This window comes from Pagrus pagrus, assembly GCF_965226575.1.
Source record: "Pagrus pagrus genome assembly, chromosome: 12".
In the NCBI taxonomy this organism is placed as follows: domain Eukaryota; kingdom Metazoa; phylum Chordata; class Actinopteri; order Spariformes; family Sparidae; genus Pagrus; species Pagrus pagrus.
The window spans coordinates 25538011-25557415 of NC_140196.1; the positions used below are offsets into that span (position 1 = coordinate 25538011).

The 19405-nt window shown below is 39.8% G+C and overlaps 1 protein-coding gene across 5 annotated transcripts in view; it reads right to left on the bottom strand.

Annotated features, from left to right (window-relative positions):
• The window catches only part of astn1 (astrotactin 1), a 427741-nt gene that overhangs the window by 307774 nt on the left and 100562 nt on the right, over positions 1-19405 (bottom strand). For all 5 annotated transcript variants that reach the window (XM_084369247.1, XM_084369246.1, XM_084369245.1 and 2 more), the window contains exons 3-5: positions 17234-17484; positions 16702-16844; positions 12946-13095 (exon numbers count right to left, since the gene is read on the bottom strand). In XM_084369247.1, coding sequence (XP_084225373.1) covers positions 12946-13095; positions 16702-16844; positions 17234-17484 — 544 coding nt within the window. The remainder of the gene's footprint in view (positions 1-12945; positions 13096-16701; positions 16845-17233; positions 17485-19405) is intronic.

Here is a 19405-nt window from a genome sequence, read left to right on the forward strand (position 1 = left end):
ATCTCTGTCATTCCAAAGGAAGGTAAAGATAAAGAATATTGTTGTAATTACAGACCAATATCAAATTTAAATGTAGATTATAAACTCTACACCTCCATTATAGCCAAGAGGTTAGAGCCATTCATGCAGGATTTGATTGATGAGGATCAGACTGGCTTTATTAAAGAAAGGCAAACACAAGATAACATAAGAAGGACTCTACATGTCAATGGAAAGGTACAAAAGAAGGGAGAAAGTGTAATTTTGGTAAGCATAGATGCGGAAAAGGCTTTTGACAGTGTGAATTGGGTATTTTTGTATAAGGTATTGAGGAATCTGTAAACTGTATTAGGTCAATATATCAGAAACCAATGGCAAGGATCAAAATAAATGGTAATTTGATGAATCGATTCAATCTGGGAAGGGGAATGAGGCAGGGTTGTTGCCTCTCACCAAGTCTCTTCACGCTGTTTGTCGAACCATTAGCTCAGATGATTAGGCAGGAGGAAGAAGTTAAAGAGGTGACAATAGGACAGGAGGAGCACAAGATAGGGTTATTTGCGGATGATATATTAATCTTCCTAAAACAACCTAATTAAAGTTTTCCAAAAATTATGAGACTATTAGAGAACTACGGAATCTACTCAGGATACAAAATTAATGTCACAAAAACACAGATTTTGTCAATAAATTATTCTCCATCTCAAGAGATAAAGGAAACATACAACCTTAAGTGGAATGCTAAATCAATAAAATATTAAGGGGTAAATATCACAAAAGGATTAGACAAGCTTTATGATGCGAATTACACAAAAATAAATCAAGAAATTAGGAGGGACTTGAAGAGATGGTCAATAACAAGTTTGGATTTCAGCTCAAGGAAAGAGATAATTAAGATAAATATTCTACCAAGACTTTTATATCTGTTCCAATCACTGCCAGTGATGATCCCACAAAAACAATTCATTGAATGGGATAGGTGGATATCGAGGTTTATATGGGGGGAAAGAAACCCAGGATCAGATACAAAACTCTGCAGCTCCCAAAGGTCAAAGGAGGCCTGGCTTTACCAAGCCTAAGGGAATATTTTTACGCTGCACGAATAAGACCTCTGATATATTGGTGCAAGGATGAGTATGTTGCAAGATGGAAAAGTTTAGAATTAGGGCAAAAAGACATTGAAATACTAAACTTAATAGCACACAAAGGACTATTGCGCAAGTTAGGTAACCAATTGGATTCAATAACTAAAACTACAGTTGAAATATGGAACAAGGTTGTTGAAAGATATAAATTGGAGAAAGAGACGAAGATCTTGAGTTGGTTCGCATCTGATTCAAGGTTTGTACCTCGTACGAATGATTAAGGCAATGGATGAAAAAAAGGCATTACAGTGATCCATGGTCGAGCGGGGGAAGCTGCAGAGTTTTGAAAAGTTAAGGGATAAATTTGTAATCTCAAACCTATACAGAGGTTTGTTGTCATGCAGGAAGACTTCCTCTCTTTATATCAAAGATAAATGGGAAAAAGAGTTGAAGGAACAAATAACTGAGGAGGAATGGTTTAATATTTGTAAAACACAGTGCACGGCCACTAGCTCCAGGATTTGGAGAGAATTCAATTGGAAAAATATGGTCAGATTTTTTTATAACTACAAACATTAGGAAGGAAACTATATGTAACCAGCAACCATGCTGGAGACTATGTGGACACATGGATGTAGCCCATTTGCATATTTCTGGGTCTTGCCAAAAGATAATTGGATATTGGAATAAAATATGGCGGGGTTTAAGAAAAATAATAAGATACGAGATACCCAAGTCTTGTAAGATACTTTATTTGGGAAATTTGACACAAGATATAATACAAAAAGAGGATGAGTATCTTGTTAAAGTTCTGCTATTGGCAAGTAAAAAAGCAATAACAAGGTTATGCTATAAAGCAGAACCACCGACCATGGAGTAGTGGGTGAGCACTGTAGAAGAAATATTTGTAATGGAAAAAATTACACATAAACTACGATTACAAGAGATACATTTTCAGGAAAAATTGGAAAATTGGACAGATTATAGAACACAGCAAGAGGACACCAACATCACCACTGGACAATAAGGACACCGATATGTGAATAATTGCTTTGGGGAGTGTGTGAAACCTGACACTATAATTGTTGAAAGAAAATTTCAATAAAAAATAAGTTTAAATAAAAAATAAAAAAAAAGCTTTCCAACAAACAGAGGAGAATAAAAGCATCTCCTGAGCAATTAAGACTAAATCTCACACAGCAGGTAGTCTTCAGTCTTCGCTATTAAACAGGAGCCAAAAGGTGCCGCGCTCAACTCTGCTATGAGTACAAGACACAGTCCCTCTAAATATTCACTGCAGGATGTTCACCTCCAACTCAGCATGCACAGCAGGCACAAGTAGCTCATATAAACCAAAAAATGTTATTATGTCCAGTACTCCACAACTCTATAAATATGGAAGGGCGCTAGAGCCAAGCGAACGGGAGGGTAATGACACCAGAATGATAACCCATCCTGTTACAGGAAGTGGACACGTAAACAAACAAGGTTAGAGGATAAGGATGTCACAGCAAAAGGCAGCACAATCTATGACAGGAATAGAGCAATTATTCTAATCTATTAACCACGTACACGAATCCAAGGCAAAGTTTTAACTTCTCTTTTAAACAGAAAAATACTTCCTTTACTTTCTCTTCTTACTGTTATATCACCTGCCTGCAGCGCATTGTAAAAAAATCCAATCAAGGGTGTTAAATGAGTGCAAATTATAACTGTAATTACAAAGTGTTTGGGTGTTATAAGGAACATCAAAATGGCTGAGAAAACGAAAACATTATCCATCACACAATCCAAAAAGTTGTGGATTTTCTTTCAGTTTTGGTAATGATGTACCAGGAAAGTAAAAATGTTTTGGTCAAGGGTTACCGCCTGTGTTTATGAGCAGTTCATCTGAAGTTTGAAGGGACTGGTCAGCATCTGAGCTGGCAGAGAATCAAACCAAAACCCCAAAATCACAAGCAAGTCCTCATAGAGCTTATAATAATGATCTGACAGCTTCCTCTGCTTTGTTTTAATTATATATTGGGAGTGTGAAAGATGCTACAGTAAAATGTGTCACAATATTTTTTTTTTTTCCATCTAGGGATCAAACAACTGTGAGCTGACTGCTCAGGGGCTCCAGACAGAGATAACAATGCTTTGACATATATAGCTCATCTTTCACTTACACAGTCCCCCACAAGACCTTCACAAGGGGGATGAAATGTTCCATGTTAATTTGAGTTTTCAGAAATAAACACACCTTCCATATAATCCAGGATACTTCACTCAAAAATATTTTCAATAAACTGTAACTCATGAGGACGCATAGGTGTTGACACATTCTCATATTCCAAGATTTTTTTTGTTCGCCATGACTGAAATATTTTATTGGAAATTAAAGAAGTTTGCAAAATATCTGCAAAATTAAAGAGTGGTTGTGGTAAGTTTCAAACAAACAGTCATTGTCTCAATAGAACAGGGTAATGTTGTGGGAGATTGTTTTCATGCAAATAACTGTAACTATAAGGACTTTGGCACAGTACAAAATATCAGCCAAAAAGAACACTGCTGCCCCTGTTGAAAGACAAACTTGAGTTTGAGAATTTCCATATTTGTGAGAGGAAAGAGGACGCTTCTTTGCTGAAAATGGAACAACCAAACAGATTTGTTTACAAGAGACAACAGGGAAGTTGAGAACCTACACAGAGGAGAGAGGACAAACTACAGGAGATGAGAGGCGAGTTTTAAGGTTTTTAAGCATTGCCAGCAGATGTCTGTTGTATACTTTTCAAATAAAAGGGGACTGATCTTCCTTATGGTGTGCCAGTGGAGCACTTGGAAGTTTATCTTCTATGATTTTTCTATTGACTTTCATATTTAAGTATGGAGCACATATAATGGGAGTGAAAGTCATAGTAGTTGCCAAGGAGTAACAATATATTAAATCATCAAAAAAAACTAATTGAGTGTAAAGAAGAAATCAAACAAGGTATACTTTGTGGAATTGTTCCACATATTTAAGCATCGAAAAAAATTTTGTTCACTCAAATGTGACTAATAACATTGATTGAACAGTGGCATTCCAGTCTACAGTAGGTTACTAGATTCAGGGCCCTGTTATTGTGAATGGTCTAATGGGAATGAGAACGGAGCCATTCTTAATGTCATTGTTTATAACCATACTTTAACTGCTATGACAACTCAACTGCCTTCTGTAAAAAAAATTAAAAAAAAATGTTTATAGACAAACTTAATAAAATTCCTATAATGGCAACAGTAAGTGTCTTCTGCAGAAGACTAACTACAAGAATTTGAGTACCAGACCGTTAACCACATTACATTACCGTATAACCAACAGTAAACCCGTAACATAAGCTAAGGACATCGCAGCTGGCACCACATGAATTAAGTTACCATCAAATAGTACTTCCTTTACAATCAAATTGAAAGTTGCCTCTAATGTGGATCTTCCTTGCTTGCTGGTTCATCTTCTGCCAAGAAAATAATCCAATTTATTGACCTTGAAAACTTGTCGGTTCAAATTTCAGCTTTTCTTTCATGCTAATAAGCACACCCTTTCAGCCAAACACCCTTCTTCTTTCCTGGCAGAGATGGAATATAATCGCAGGTGCAATGAATAACATTAGTCCATTCACTGTCAAGTCAAAATGTCTGCAGTGAGAAAGTCCCACAGTAGGTTAGCCTCCATTTCGATGTGATTTAGATTCCATTACACTTCAAGATCATTAACTCTGATATGCATAATGAATAAACATCCATAAATCAGCTTAAATATCAGAGAAAAAAGACAGTCCAGCACGTGTCTGGTTATCATCAGGTTTTAAAGTTTTCTTCAGTATCAGAGTGATAGTTGTATGTACACCAGTGGGGACATTGCAAGCGGGAAGTATTTATAGATAATTCATCATGCATTTTAATGGTGCTGCTTTTCCAAATGTAACACCTACATGTACAGAAGCATACATCACAACAGCCCATTTGATGAGCTTTTACAGGGTCTTGCTCTTCTAATGGCTTTAATAATCTCTGTTGTCGTACTTGTTCCTAAATAATCCTATATCTTGGTGTTAGCTTGACACCATTTTCACACAGAGGTCAAATTTCACACTGAGCTGATTAAAAAAAGGAAGCAGCTCTTGATGCAGGAGAAACTCAGAGAATCACTAAAAAATACAAGGCCAGTGCTTCGGACTGACTTTAAATTACAGTAGGACCAGGGAGCTCACAGAAAATAGTCTTATTACTAGGGTTGGTGTGAAAAATTACCCGCAAACAGGATTAAAATCAAAAGTGACCCAAATCCATCCAAATGTACCAAGTAAGATTAGTTTTGTGTGAAAATACACCAAAAAACAATCATCAGTCAATTCAAAATGTTGTCCTATCTTTATGGCCTCATCAGCATTCATGGTAAGTGATGGTCACCTTTGTTATGTATGGACAAGTACAATAATAATTAACCTTGTCCACTGATTTAGACATCATTAGCTTCATTATATTGAATGGTCCACAACTAAATACGAATAAATTATGCACCTGCTCAGCAATAATAATCATGAAATACTGATAGGGGCCCGCAGGCCTGGGGCCGCTGCCTTCACTTCCTCTGATATCCCTTTCTCCAATTTGGCAACTTTGGTACTTTCAGTTGCTTTAGAAGTTACTCTGGAGTCCATTAAATGTGCTGACATATGGAGAGAAGAAAGGCACTTGGGCATCTTCAGCAAAAAGGGAAAGAGTCATTACCTTACCTGCCTCCTCCTCAGACACGCACAGAAATTGTCCACTGAGGACAACAATAGCTCTATCTGTGCATATTTTATGACAAAGATGGAAATAGTGGACGGGAAAAACCAACAACAGCAACTCAAAACTGCATGGAGCACATCTAATTGCCTACTTAGATAGCCTCATTCCTATGCAGCTGGCTTTGGAGAATACTAACCTGTACCTGGAAGCGCAGACATTTTAAATGCGGGGTGTGTGGATGTGTGTGTGTGTGTGTGTGTGTGTGTGTGTGTGTGTGTGTGTGTGTGTGTGTGTGTGTGTGTGTGTGTGTGTGTGTGTGTGTGTTTGTGTGCGCGCGCGCGTGTGTGTTAGTTGAGTACATTAAGACTCAAATCCCTCTATTTTCATATACCAAGTTGATACAACTGATACAACAATTTTAATGAGTGTGCAAGGATTTAGTCTTCTGTTACTGTAGGTCTACAAAGCCTGCAGTTTTCCAGTCAAAATAAAGAATATTTAACTGACTTCTGGGGCGTCCTGTCACTTAACTGGAACTGGCCTTTCCCAAGGTAACAGGACACTAATCCTCTTTCTAAGAATGACTGGTTCGGCGTATCATTCATTCATGAAGATCTAGGCTGGCTATTAATATTGCTTAGGTAAAGGTTTGGTTAAGTTTAAGAAAACTGTTGTTAAAATAAACCTATATTGACCAAAATCTGCAGTACTATAACAACCATATCTGCCTTTGCTTCTAAGAGACAACAGTCATCATGGGTGGGGTCCTTGATACTATGTGATGGAATTTTACAGTACTAGAAGTTATCAAAGCAGGGTAAACAATGTAATTATGCTATTCACATTCAAGTAATCACTAAAAATTTGATTGGCCATTGCAGCTGATTGCAAGACGACATTGCCAGACGACCAAACATTGTTTTGCCAGAACCCACTGGTGTCAGAATTCATGCTGTGCCAACACAGTAATCTCATTAAAATGAATGAGGAGGGTGTTTGTTTTTTTTAGTTGTTTGTCTGTTTGTCTGTTTGTTTGTTTTTATGATTGTCTAAACACAGCATTAGACCTTTTGACTCTTCCATCACTTTGGTATAAAGCTTCACAGGCTAGGTGAGAAGGTAGTTAACATCTCTGTGTTCTTTGCAGTTCACTGAAAACATGTTCCAGAATTTCTGGGCTCTGAAGTTTTTAATATTCCAACATCGCCATTTAGAGCTGCCAACAGCGCCTAGTGCTGCTTTCTGTTGGGTGTTTGGGGCATTCAGTCTTTGTTCTCAGCCTCCATTATTGATAAAAGGGTTTGCTTGAATGTTGTTTTCCTCCACTCTGTTTTTGATTGGAGCTTGCATTGCTGGAAAGACGTGGTGACTGCAGGTGCGCAGTGCAACAGTCAAGGTCGGACAGGAAGAAAGAAAAGAACACCTCAACCTCCACTAAATCAAGAAAAGAAAATGTCCCAAGATTCATGTTTTCCACCAGACATAAATAAAATTTAATTAAAATGGATGATTGCTCAAACAAACACATGGGAGGTGGCTGTGATAAAACGAACAGATGCATGTAGATTTACAATTACAATCATCCCTGCTAGTTTAGAGAAGACCACTGAAGGTAGGGTTCGGTACTGTTCACATTTAAAACTCAGATCCGTTCCAACATCCGTACCTGGAATTTGGTACCGGTACCCAATGCCACCTTTTTTCGGTGCGCAATTCTCCATGTAACACCAAAAAAAGTTATTTCAGTCCTAACTAGTTAAATGATTAACTTCTAGAATCAATACATTATGAGCAATGTCTCCACTAGTGGTGGCTGTATTTTAAACTGATTTGGAATTTTTAGTTTTGACCCCTTGAGCTTGCTGTAGTACCTTAGTGTTAGCAGCAGCAGATTGAGCTACTTATGTGAAGTCTCTGTTATACGTTTGTTTCCATTGCATATTTAATACTGTATATGTCTACAAATATGAGCGCACATATTGTTTTATGTTAAGTATGTGAATTAAAACAAATCATTTGTTGTGGCGATGCTAACCTCCCACTATGTGTTAGCATCAAGCTAGTAGTCTGAGTGCTTGCTATACAAAATCAATTTGGGAATCAAAGAAAGCATACTGTAATTTTTCCTCGTAGACAGTATGCCATTCACATACCATTGGTTTCATACCAAGGTTTCAGACATACTAAAAAACTACTATTTCAGTAAACTAAACAACATGTTGGTTAGTAATTTCAGATGCAGTCTGGAGTTTTGGGGAGACGTCTCACTCTGTCTTTCTCTCCATAAAGCTACTGTAAAAATGCGCACTCATGTACAGAAATTTGGCACCGATTAATTTATTATGAATTGCTACTCCGTAGTACCGACATAATTCAGTCGGTACCTTTAAAAGTACAGAGCTTGGTACACAACCCTAACTGGAGGACTGTGCACTGTCTACTCTTGCTTTAATAGAAAATAAGTTCATTTATGGAGTGTCTCCACAGCGACTAACATCACAGAATTGTTTTAAAATGGGCTGAAATTAAAGCATCTGTGAAGCCGAGTGTGGAGGAAAGTGAATTATGGTCTGAGGTCAACTGAAAATTTCCAGAATGACATTTGGAAATGTCGCTGCCTTCTTTTTCTCTTGTTTATCATAATGGGATAATGACGCTCCATTTCATCAACTGTAACCTCTCTTCATTTCCTGTATTTCTCAATCTCCTGTCATAGAGTACAACTCCTACACTATCACGGCTTGGGCTGGCAGAGGTGAGCATGAGGAGAGATGGGAGTTCAGTATGATGACAGCAGTGAGCACTAATGAATGAGGCACAAAAAGTACTTCAGACTGAAATCGATGGGACTATGTAAAGAAATATGGTTTGACTTACGTAAGTAAAAAGACAAAGAGATGTACTCTATGTTTGAGGCTTTCAAATTCAGACCACATTCAGACTAAACATTTTTATTGATTCATTTTTCAAAGGGCATTCATCTCTCAGGATAACATGGTTTATAACAGTGGTTTTATCCTCAGTGTCCTGCAAAGACCTCATGTTTCCTGATCCAACTTTTCTCACACAGCCTTGTATTCTTTACAGTATTATTGATAACCTTTGTCCAATGAGTTGAAAATGCCTCAGGGTCCTTGGGAGTTTTCCAAAGGGCATTCATGATGGTGTCAATGATTAAACCTGTGTGCTGGCATTCAGTGGCTCACCATGATTTCTTGCCTGCTATGTAGCTGTGAGAGATAAACATTTGCAGATAAAAGATACGTGCAGCTGAGCATCGATCACGGTGTTGCTGCAAGTTGAACACCTATTGCCTCCACTTCATGCCTCATTTTGATTGAAAACATTGTCACACTAGCAGCAATTCATTTTAGAGTGTGGCCTTTGAATAGATTCTTGAAGGTGTTGGTTAGTGATGTGCGAGTCACGAGTCAGTCGTTCAAACCTCGAGTTTATTTTACCGACTTGGGAGTGACAAGTCCTCGTCTCCATTAACTCATTAACTGACTCGCCCCTTTTACCTGCTACAAGCTAGTGTTAACTGTGAAGAACATGCGAGACCATGTGTAAGTCACACTTCCCGCAACTCTTATATTAACTCAATTTGGTGTTAATTACTGTATAAACCTACCCTGTGAGTAAAGTAGCCACTGTGGCACTTGTTTTAACTCAGTACTCTCTCTCTGAGCCCGCTCACTGCCCTGAGCTGTCTGACTGGGGATGCACAAGTCATTCACTTGGTCACTCAGTCGGTAATCACTCTCCGAGCTCACCGTCTGCTCCCTGTCCTGAGCTGAAGGTCTGACGTTTGCACATTCACTCACAGTCATTCACTCATTCACTACTAGCTTTCCCAGTGTTGTAGTGTGTGCTGGTCAGCTGGTCTCACTTGTTAGTGCTGCAGTCGGATGCTCCCCTCTGCTCTCTGTGTGACGGCATAGAGAGTTTTCCTCGTGTACTGTACTCCATGATGGCCTCGTAAAGGTAATTATTCAGTCATGAAATGTTTGCAACCACTACCTTTTAAAGTAAAGTCTAGAAGAACCTTACTATTAAATTGGAGTGCGAAACCAAAAGTTAGCTGGCGGAATTCCCTGCTGCGCTTGTTCTATGCAGGCTGGGGTGGGAGGGCTCTGGGTGACTCGAGTGACTTAAAAACGCAAGTCTTCTTGTTGAGACTCATACAAACTTGTGTCATGAAAAATAATTGAGTTTGCCATCTCTAGTGTTGGGTAAAGACACATTCGCAACTATGAATTCGAGATAAAGGCTTGCCATGAGGCAGCACCCTGTGCACCTGAAAGTCAAAGTGAAATTAACTCAGTACATAAATCCTTGGTGTTTTGACTTTGGTCAAAGTTGACAGCACCCCACATATTGTGTGTGTTTTTTTGGTTCTTACTGAAAAAGTCTGAAAAAAAATCTGTAATCTGATTAAACAACTAAATGATCTGTATCTGTATCCGTACTCAAAATTTTGGGGTTAAAAGTAAGTGGGTGGCCCGTAAACCAGGGGCGGGTGTGGTTAACAGGAAGTAGTTCATTTAAGCATTAGAATGATGTGTTGATCAGAAGTTGCTATATTAATCATTTATTGGAAAACTACATTGCTCAAGAAAATGAAGGGAACACTTAATCGTCACAGAATAACACCAAGTTAGTTAAACTTCAGGGATATCAATCTGTCCATTTAGGAAGCACACGTGACAGTGAATCAATTTCACCTGCTTTGGTGCGAATGAAAGTGACAACAGGTGCAATGGAGAGGCAAAAGCAAGACAACCCCCAAACAGGGAATGGTTTTGCATGTGGTTGCCTCAGACAACTGCCCTCTCCTTATCCTTCCTGACTGATTCTTCTCTAGTTTGTGTTCTGCTAGTATCCTTGTCACTACTGGAGGTGGTACCTGCAGCCCATCAGGTTGCACAGGTAGTCCAGATCCCCCAGGATGGCACATCCATACATGTGGTCGCAAGAAGGTTTGCTGTGTCTCCCAGCACAGTCTCAAGAGCATGGAGGAGCTACCAGGAGACCAGCCGTTACACGAGGAGAGCTGGACAGGGCCGTAGAAGGGCATCAACCCAGCAGCAGGACCAGTATCTGCTCCTTTGTGCGAGGAGGAACAGGAGGAGCGCTGACGGAGCCATTCAAAATAACCTACAGCAGGCTACCAGAGTGGATGTATTTGACCAAACTGTCAGAAACAGACTCCATGAGGGTGGCATGAGGGGTCGATGTCCTCTAGTGGGACCTGTGCTCACAGCCCAGCACTGTGCAGCTTGATTGGCATTCACAAAAGAACACCAGAATTGGCAGGTCCGCCACCGGTGCCCCATTCTCTTCACAGATGAGAGCAGGTTGGTGTAGTTCCTGGATGATGAAGGCATTGCTCCCATTGACTGGCCCTCTCGTTCCCCTGACCTAAATGCAATTGAGCACGTATGGGACATTATGTATCAGTGCATCCAATGCCACCAAGTACTGCCACAGACTGTCCAGGAGCTCACTGATGCCCTGATCCAGGTCTGGGGGGCGATCCCCCAGGACACCATCCACTAACTCATCATGCCTGGAGTTCATACAGGGACACAGGGGCCATACACACTACTGAGTCACATTATGAGTTGCCGTGATAAAATTCACACAAGTTGGATCAGCCTGTGATTTAATTTTTTATTCTGATTTTTGGTGTGATTTTGAATCCAGCCCTCAGTGGGTTGATGATTTTGGTTTCCATTGATCGTTGTTACGTCATTTTGTTCATCAAGATCTGATGTGTGATTAAAGTGTTCCCTTCATTTTTTTGGAGCATTATATAGTATTTATAAAATGGCCTCAGAATCGAGTTCCAGATTTTGATCACAAAAGGAAGAGAACTATTTCCATCTTCTCTGAGCTTGAATAAATAAACTTCAGTCAGCCACCTAATGAGGAGTTTCCTTTATCACAAGTAAGCTCTTGACACATTTTACTTGGACTTGTGCAAGCATAGTGATTTGATTGGAGTTTTATCTGTGTGGAAAATACTTTGTCACATATCATTTAAATTCAAATTCACAGGCAGTTTTGAAGACCTACATTGGAGTTTGAACCAGTTGGTGAACAATGCTGTTACCCATTGCTTAGTCCCATCTGTGATTTTAGCACTCCTGTCGTTACCCCCTGATAACTTAGCAGGTTTTACAATGATAAACATGTACCAAAAAAACATCTAATGTAACGGTAGCAAGCTGGCTAACTAGCTTCCACGTCCTGCATGGAACATAAACCCAACATGAAAATTCTTTTCAAATCTTGCATGTTAAATTGTTATGAAAAAACAGGGAAATCCAAACTTAACTTATGAAGGCTGCAGAGTATGAGGTTCTTTGCACCTCTATAGAAGCTGACAGCATGTCTCTTCACAGCAACAGCTCTCAGTTATCTGTCAAAACATGCTGTGAGAAATGGCCACCCAGAGGTGAAAGAGACTTACAATGTAGCGTGTCGCGTTTTCCAGCAGACAGAATGCTTCTTTTTCAATCAAAACAGCTGATTAAAAAAACTGTGTAGTGGCATGTGTTATGTGACAACTATTTATATTCATTAAAAATACATTTTGGTCTACATTCACAGACATAAAGTGCGAGTGAAATGCGACCCAAAGGGTTTGTTTTTTTCTATTTTCCTCTGTTTTCTGTGCATAAGAACAGTGATTGTGTGCTGCTTAAACATGGGTGACCGACCATCAATAACGAGCCTGCCCTGAGGGCATCTTGATGATATATAGTATAGTTTTCATTTCAGTTTGACTTAAAGGTGTGTTAGGTGTCCTGTCAATTATGCAACAGATGCCGCTAGACAATTTTTTTTTTTTTACGTTTTTTGATTAGTTTTGGCGTTTTGATGTCCTTCATACAGTAAAATGGTTGCAAAAAAATGAACTAAATAACTGAATTTGGGGTAAAAGATTAAAATCATCTGCACTACAAAATACAGGCTTTCACCTGATAGCCACAGTGTCCAGCCGTAGAAAATAAAACAATGTACCACTTGCTGCTGCTGGTAGTGGGTAGAGTCATGGAGCGGTGGTGATCTATTTTCTTATTTTCTCTGTCAAAGGATAAAGCTATTGGAGAGAGTGACTCACCGCGGGTATTGCTGGAGAGACGTTTGCGTTGGCTGGTGGAGGTGTTGTGTGGAAGCAGCGTGTTCTGCTGGTGGTTGCTGTCGATGGGGCTCGTGGCGATGATGTTGTCCTTGTATTTGTTCATTAGGGCCAGCTTGGTGTTGTCACTAACTGTGGAGAAGTGGGATATAATTACAAATGCTGGGAAGTAAAAGCCAGGAGCAGAAGAGGCACAAACTGAAAGCTTTCTCAAAATGAGAAAGCAGCCACTTAAGGAAAAAACATATTGTTCTTGGCCGGATATTGCAGGTTTTAAAACTACAGTGTAGCAAGCATTAAGTATAGTAATGCTAAGAAAACACATCCAACATGTTGTTTACTGGAAGTCAAACAGCCAAAATTAAAGAGTGAGAAAAGCTGGCATGAAATTAAAACTCATTAAGGAAATATACAGAAAGCATTTTAGAAAATGATTTCTGTAAAAGTTTCCTTAAAGGAATAATTAACCTAAAAAACATATTATGTTTGTGTTGATTAGTCACCCCACACATACTTTTAGCCCACTACCTACGTACGTACATGGCTTTAGAGATGGCAAAGTCAATCTGTCAGTCAATCCATCATTTTGGTCCATACTGAACTAGCATGGCACTCAGTAGAGCACATACCTACGCTGGGGCCCAGCAGTCCCCTTTTGTCCTCACTCATAGATACCAGTCACCTGAATACAGCTGTTTTGTTGTTTTTTCAGCAAGATCCATGCATTAATGAAAATGTGGAAAAAACACTGAATCTCGCAATGTTAAAGAAATCAAGAAAGAAATTACTGGATTTGTCCCTCAACATCAAAAGCTAATGGGGTCTATTCTGTCCCCCTGTGTCTCGCTGGTCTTTCAGCCTGGTCCATGACAATGCTACTAAATCTTGGGCAGAGGAAGGTGACGTCTACCAGAAGTGAAAATTTGACAAATACTGCAGTATTGCACTATATTGAAGCAGTAAAAACTTGTGAAAGTAGACACAGTGTAATAGTTATATAACAATTGGTTTCACTTTTTTATGTATTCATAACTATTCCATTATTCTAAGAGGAAAGGTCAGGGCAGCCCAAAGATATTTACTGAAATCTTTGTTATTTTAGTCTAAATTTTTAAAGGCTATTCTCCCAGTGACCTCTCCAGTTGTTTATATTGTTTAGTATTCCATGCATGGCCTGCTGCCCGTTTTATCTTCCTCGAGTCCATTGCATTGACCATCTGAAATGCATAATGCACAGGACAACTCCACTTCCATCACCTCTGGGTTGGGGTTGTTTGGATTTTACAAGAACACTGTGTGCGGGTGCCATCACCATAACCAATCTCTTGATGAATCTGAGCAGTGAATCTGCTGCTAATTGAAATTCAGAGGGTATACCTGCATCAAAACTTCTCTACTTCATAGAGTGATTCTCATGGGAGTGGTGCTCAACTCCAACGTCCACTGATTATGAAAAATGGATCCTCTAAAACAAATTTTTGGCAGGCAGATAAGCCTTTTGGTTTTTCCAAGTGTGAGGAATAAGCTCTTTGAGAGAATACCTGCAGTTTGATAGTTAGATCTTGTGTACTACATCAGTCACACACCTAACATTCTTACACTGATTATGTGAAAGAACAAATGGACAAATGAAGTGCCTCATTTGTATAAAAATGTGTTTTACATTGACAAAGCATTTGAAGCCTTAATGTTTGTGGTCTACATTTGTTTTGATGATTTCTTCTCACCTATATAAGGAAATAACACGTCATGGTATTTAATTAAAAAGACAATTAGTTTCCTTTGGTTTTATGCTAACAATTTCAATTATTACAAATGCATTAATGTACTATGCTGTTTCTGCTCAGAAAACAATTAATCTCATACACTTATATCCTCACCAGCATTAGCAAAGGTAACCTTTTTGATATAATGACTTGTTATTTTGTTTTTATTAAAGAATGTATGGCTGTGGAGGATTGAAAATGTCAAGTAAAAGCTTCAGGGACATAATCTAGTTAGTTTGTAATTTAAAATGATTAGAAAAGTTTTATAAGCACAAAAGAAGAACCAATTAGCTCCCCTGGTTATCCAAATCTAGTACGTGATTATTGTTAATTAAAGGTGCAATATGTAATAACAGTTTTTGTCCTTATGGTGTCCATGATTTCTGTTGCAAAGATGTCTACTGAAGTTAGCATGCTCACCAGCGAGCCCTGGCCCAACTCGGTTCAAAGGTCTTGTGCTAGCAGGGCAAACACCAACACCTCCCCAGTGCCCCGAGCTCACAGTCCAGACCACTTGCTGCAAGGCGAACTGAGTTAACGGTAGCTTCAGTTAGCAGCAGTTAGTGGTTATTCTGGTGATATCCTGCCCCCTATTTGTTTTGAGCATGAATTTGACAAGACACCTATTCTTACATATTGCACCTTTAAACAAATATCATGCTAATGATGGATTATTTCACATTTCTTTGTCAATTTTATCTCAGATAAATCACACATTGGCGGTTAAGATTTGAAAAACCACATATCAGTAGTTAAAGCAATAGTAATTAATTTGTGGTATTTTTTTTCTTGTTTTGGCCACTTACAGGCAGCAGAACAATGTAAAACACCACTGACATAAAGTTGCTGTGGTGAACAACAAAAGCAAAAAAGTTTCCTTACTACACTTCCAGAAGACACTACAGTTGTGTTTCTGGCAAATCTGTTACGTAAAACACCTGCCTGTTGCAGCTGAAGACAAGATTGGAAAGAGCCTAGACCAAAGACCAAACCAAAACAGTAAAGTTGCCGGCAGCAGAACTGAAACAATGAACTAGTGGTTGTTGCACTTCTGTGGAGGTCTGTGGAGCTGAGGAGAACTACTGTGTCAAGTGAAAAATTATCTTTAGGTTTCATACAACATATCTGATCCATCATTAACATAAAAATATCAATATAAAAGAAAAAAGAACGTCAATATGCAAATAATATAAGGTCTGTATTCACTTGTTTTGGTCTAGGACATATGTGGCTCTTAAGTTGTCGAACGCTAAAGTCATTGTTAACTTTGAACGTCTAGGGTTTTGGTTCTGAGAATTAGCATTAGCATTCATTTGGGGTCTGGTCACGTGACAGGTCTAATATTCACACCTCTTTTAGTTCTATACCACTACCATCTCCTGAAAATTAGCTATAAAAAACACTCTTTCTACAACAAAATCTGTTTTTTAGGTCAGTCAGCATATTATTACTTTTTCAAATAATGCATTACAAGAAATAACATTTAGGTAGTTAACGTAAACAATACTTTAAGGTTTGGGCAGAGAAACGTGAAGGCTAACGTCCTGGGACGTTAATTTCTCTCCACTAGCTCTCGTGCATAGGGTTTCCAGAGATTAGGTCTGCAGTCTAAATGTGTTTGGTGATCACCTCACATTTTCATGAAATGTTTTCTGTATTAATGGAGAAAAAAATGACAAATTGACATTTTTCTCCATCTAGTTGCTAACTTTGTTTGTGTAGTCTCTGGCTGCTTGATGCTGAGCAGGTAGTGTAGTGACTTTATCAGAGCTACTTCACAGAAAACAGCTGCCTGCTGCTGCTTCTGTGAGTTTGTCATTACAAGTGACCCTTTCAACATAATATCTAGACTACTTGATTTATTATCACTTGGAATATTAGAAATTAGTGAAGCTTTATGGCTGTTAGCTTTAGATGTATAGTATCAACACTGTCTTTTCTGACCTAGCTGTTTTTGTGTCAGTCGACTTACCAGGAGTCAGGTCCATATTATTCTTGTCATTACAGCCCTGGAGGGAGTCCAGGGTACGGGTGACTTGGCTGGCAAACTCCTCACCACCATTCATACACTCTCGCTGCAGATGGTGACGCAGGTCAGTGATGTCGTACTCATACCTAGGGATGAGGTAGAAATCAATTAGTGCTACATTATCTTGACATATCTAAATTAGAATAAATATCACAGGCAGCTAACTTGCTTGATGAAGCAGTCAAGATCTCACTGTGTGACAGAATTGCTGATAAGGCAAGGAGGTTTAAAAATGTTAAGCCTCAAAACTCATTGCAGATTACTACACCCAGAAATAAATAAGTATATCAGTTGCTCTCTAGGTAATAAAATTCAAACATTTCTATCCTTGTTTTCTAGTGTAAAATGTGAAAAAAGAGAATAATTAAAAATTATTCATCTCAGTGACACAATTAGTTTACTTTGAATGTGCTATTTTCAGGGTGTAGCCATTTCAGATTACACTCATCCTCATCCACCCAAACCCTTCTTGTACCCATCCAAAATCGGTGTCTCCCGGATGCTGAGGGTACCGCTGGAGTTCGGCCCCTGACCCCGGGAGTTCCTCAAGCTCTCCCGGGCCTGGCCTCCCATTAGCACAGAGGGGATGTAGTGGATCTCATTAGCTGCCTCAGCGCTGGCACTCTTCTGGGGCTGAGGGATGCGGCGGCGTTTACACCAGCGCCTGCGGGTGTAGAGGATCAGGACCAGGCACAGGATGGACAGCAGAAGGGCGATCATCCCGCCCTAAGGGGAGGAGAGTGGCATTTGGAGCAGAGACAGAAAAAAAAGGGCAGAGGAGAAAAAAGCAGAGAGAGAGAGAGAGAGAGCGTCAAAGTGGGAGAACAGATTCAGATGATCTTGCCAAGTAGAATACAGATCAAAGTGAAAGCTGTGATGCCACCAGCACAATATGAAAAAGGCTGTGTATGAAAAAGATTTAGTGACTAACACCTACAGTGTTTTTAAATGACAGTAGCTTTACGCTACAGTCCATTAACTTCACCTTGAGAGCACTGTACATGGAAGTTCAGAACATGGCTATCAGCTGATTTTTGGGATGTGAGCAGGGTGGAGGGTCAGCAGCTTTTCCCTATCCCCACTGAAATACTGAGGTCAATGCCCCGACTGTCAATGCTCTTGTCCGTCATTTCCTCCAACAGGATAGTGCAGTAAGTAACAGCTTCACAGTGTGGTAGCAGCTAGCTAGCAGGCTACTGTGTATTCCTCTTATAAATATAATGATTGGTGTAAATATTGGTATATCTTGACAATCCTTCTGGGAACAGGGGAAAATTGCCAGCTTGCTCTGTGCAAAGGTAAGAGTTAAGCAATTTCTTGGCAGGGTGCAGTTTACTCTCTGAAGTCTTAGCTGGTTGTCCTGCAGCATCATGGTGACAAGAAGACTTGATGGAGGGATCAAAAAGCGCTCAGCTTTAAGGTGTTCCATGACAAAAAAGCTGAATGTCAGCAGCAGTGAAACTGAGGTATTGTTAAATCAAATAAAACAACGAAAACAGGTGATCTTCCACTGTGTCAGCACTGGCATTACAGGAATGTCTAAAACACAGTATCAAGGCACATCCACCTGGCCCTCAGCACTCCAACCGTGCACTCTACCACAGGGTGGTTGTAAGAGCACTCATGTCTGGTTTGGGGATATGCCAGGGGGGTCATCAGCCATGGAGTGAGGACATAACCTCGATCGCCTATGTTACATTTTTATAAAATTGAGTTTTATAAAAGTTAAACTGGATGGTGGTTTTCAGAAACTACAAATCATTTACCAATTAGCCACCCATCTCCAACAGCTCCTTGAGCCAGACACATCTCCACGGAACTATTCTGCAGCACAAAGGAGTCGTGTGCTCCCCCTGGCCAACGGGCCACCAACATTCAGAAGGTGGCAGTTTGCATCTGATATTATTTGGTTGATAATAGAGTGATACAGCTTTCGGGTGAGGAATTTGAATGGATCAGGAGAGGGTGCTTTGATCCCTATATGCTTGCAATCTGCAGCAACAATGATATTTGGTGCTACAACAAAAAAAGTGTTGCTGCTGGTTAGCATCGTATAGTAACGATATGTACTGGAGCATGAATGGTATTATCACTGTCGGTACTCTCAGAAGTGCGTGGCTCAAAAAGGACTGTGAAATGCCTGACCTGTCTCCTAACCCTCACAGGATTTGACCAGTCTGTGTTTCCCCTAAGTTGAGGCTCCAGGTTATTGCACAAATCCATGAGCAGTGCTCGTAGCAATCTGAAACAACTCAGCAGCCATTCATCTGTGTCGTCAAACAGATCTGTGCGATCTCTAAAAATGCACTCTCTGCAAAAGGCCTGGTTTGCCGAGGCATCTACTAGCAGCAGGTAAGCCATGATTCGGGTGCTGAACTCACACAATCGTCTTTTCTGGACGTTGTATAGACGTTTATATGGCATTTGTCGACTAATTCTGGCTGTCCGTGGACGTCCAGATCATAGCCAGTATGAACGTCAATTCTCAACTAATTCTGGATGTCAGTGGATGTCTAGATTATGGCCTGACTGGACGTCTTTTCTCAATGTCATTTATCAACCAAACCTGGCTGTCAATGGACGTCCAGATCATGGCCTGGCCCAACGGACATGATATTAACCTGTTTTGGACGTCCACAGACGTTGC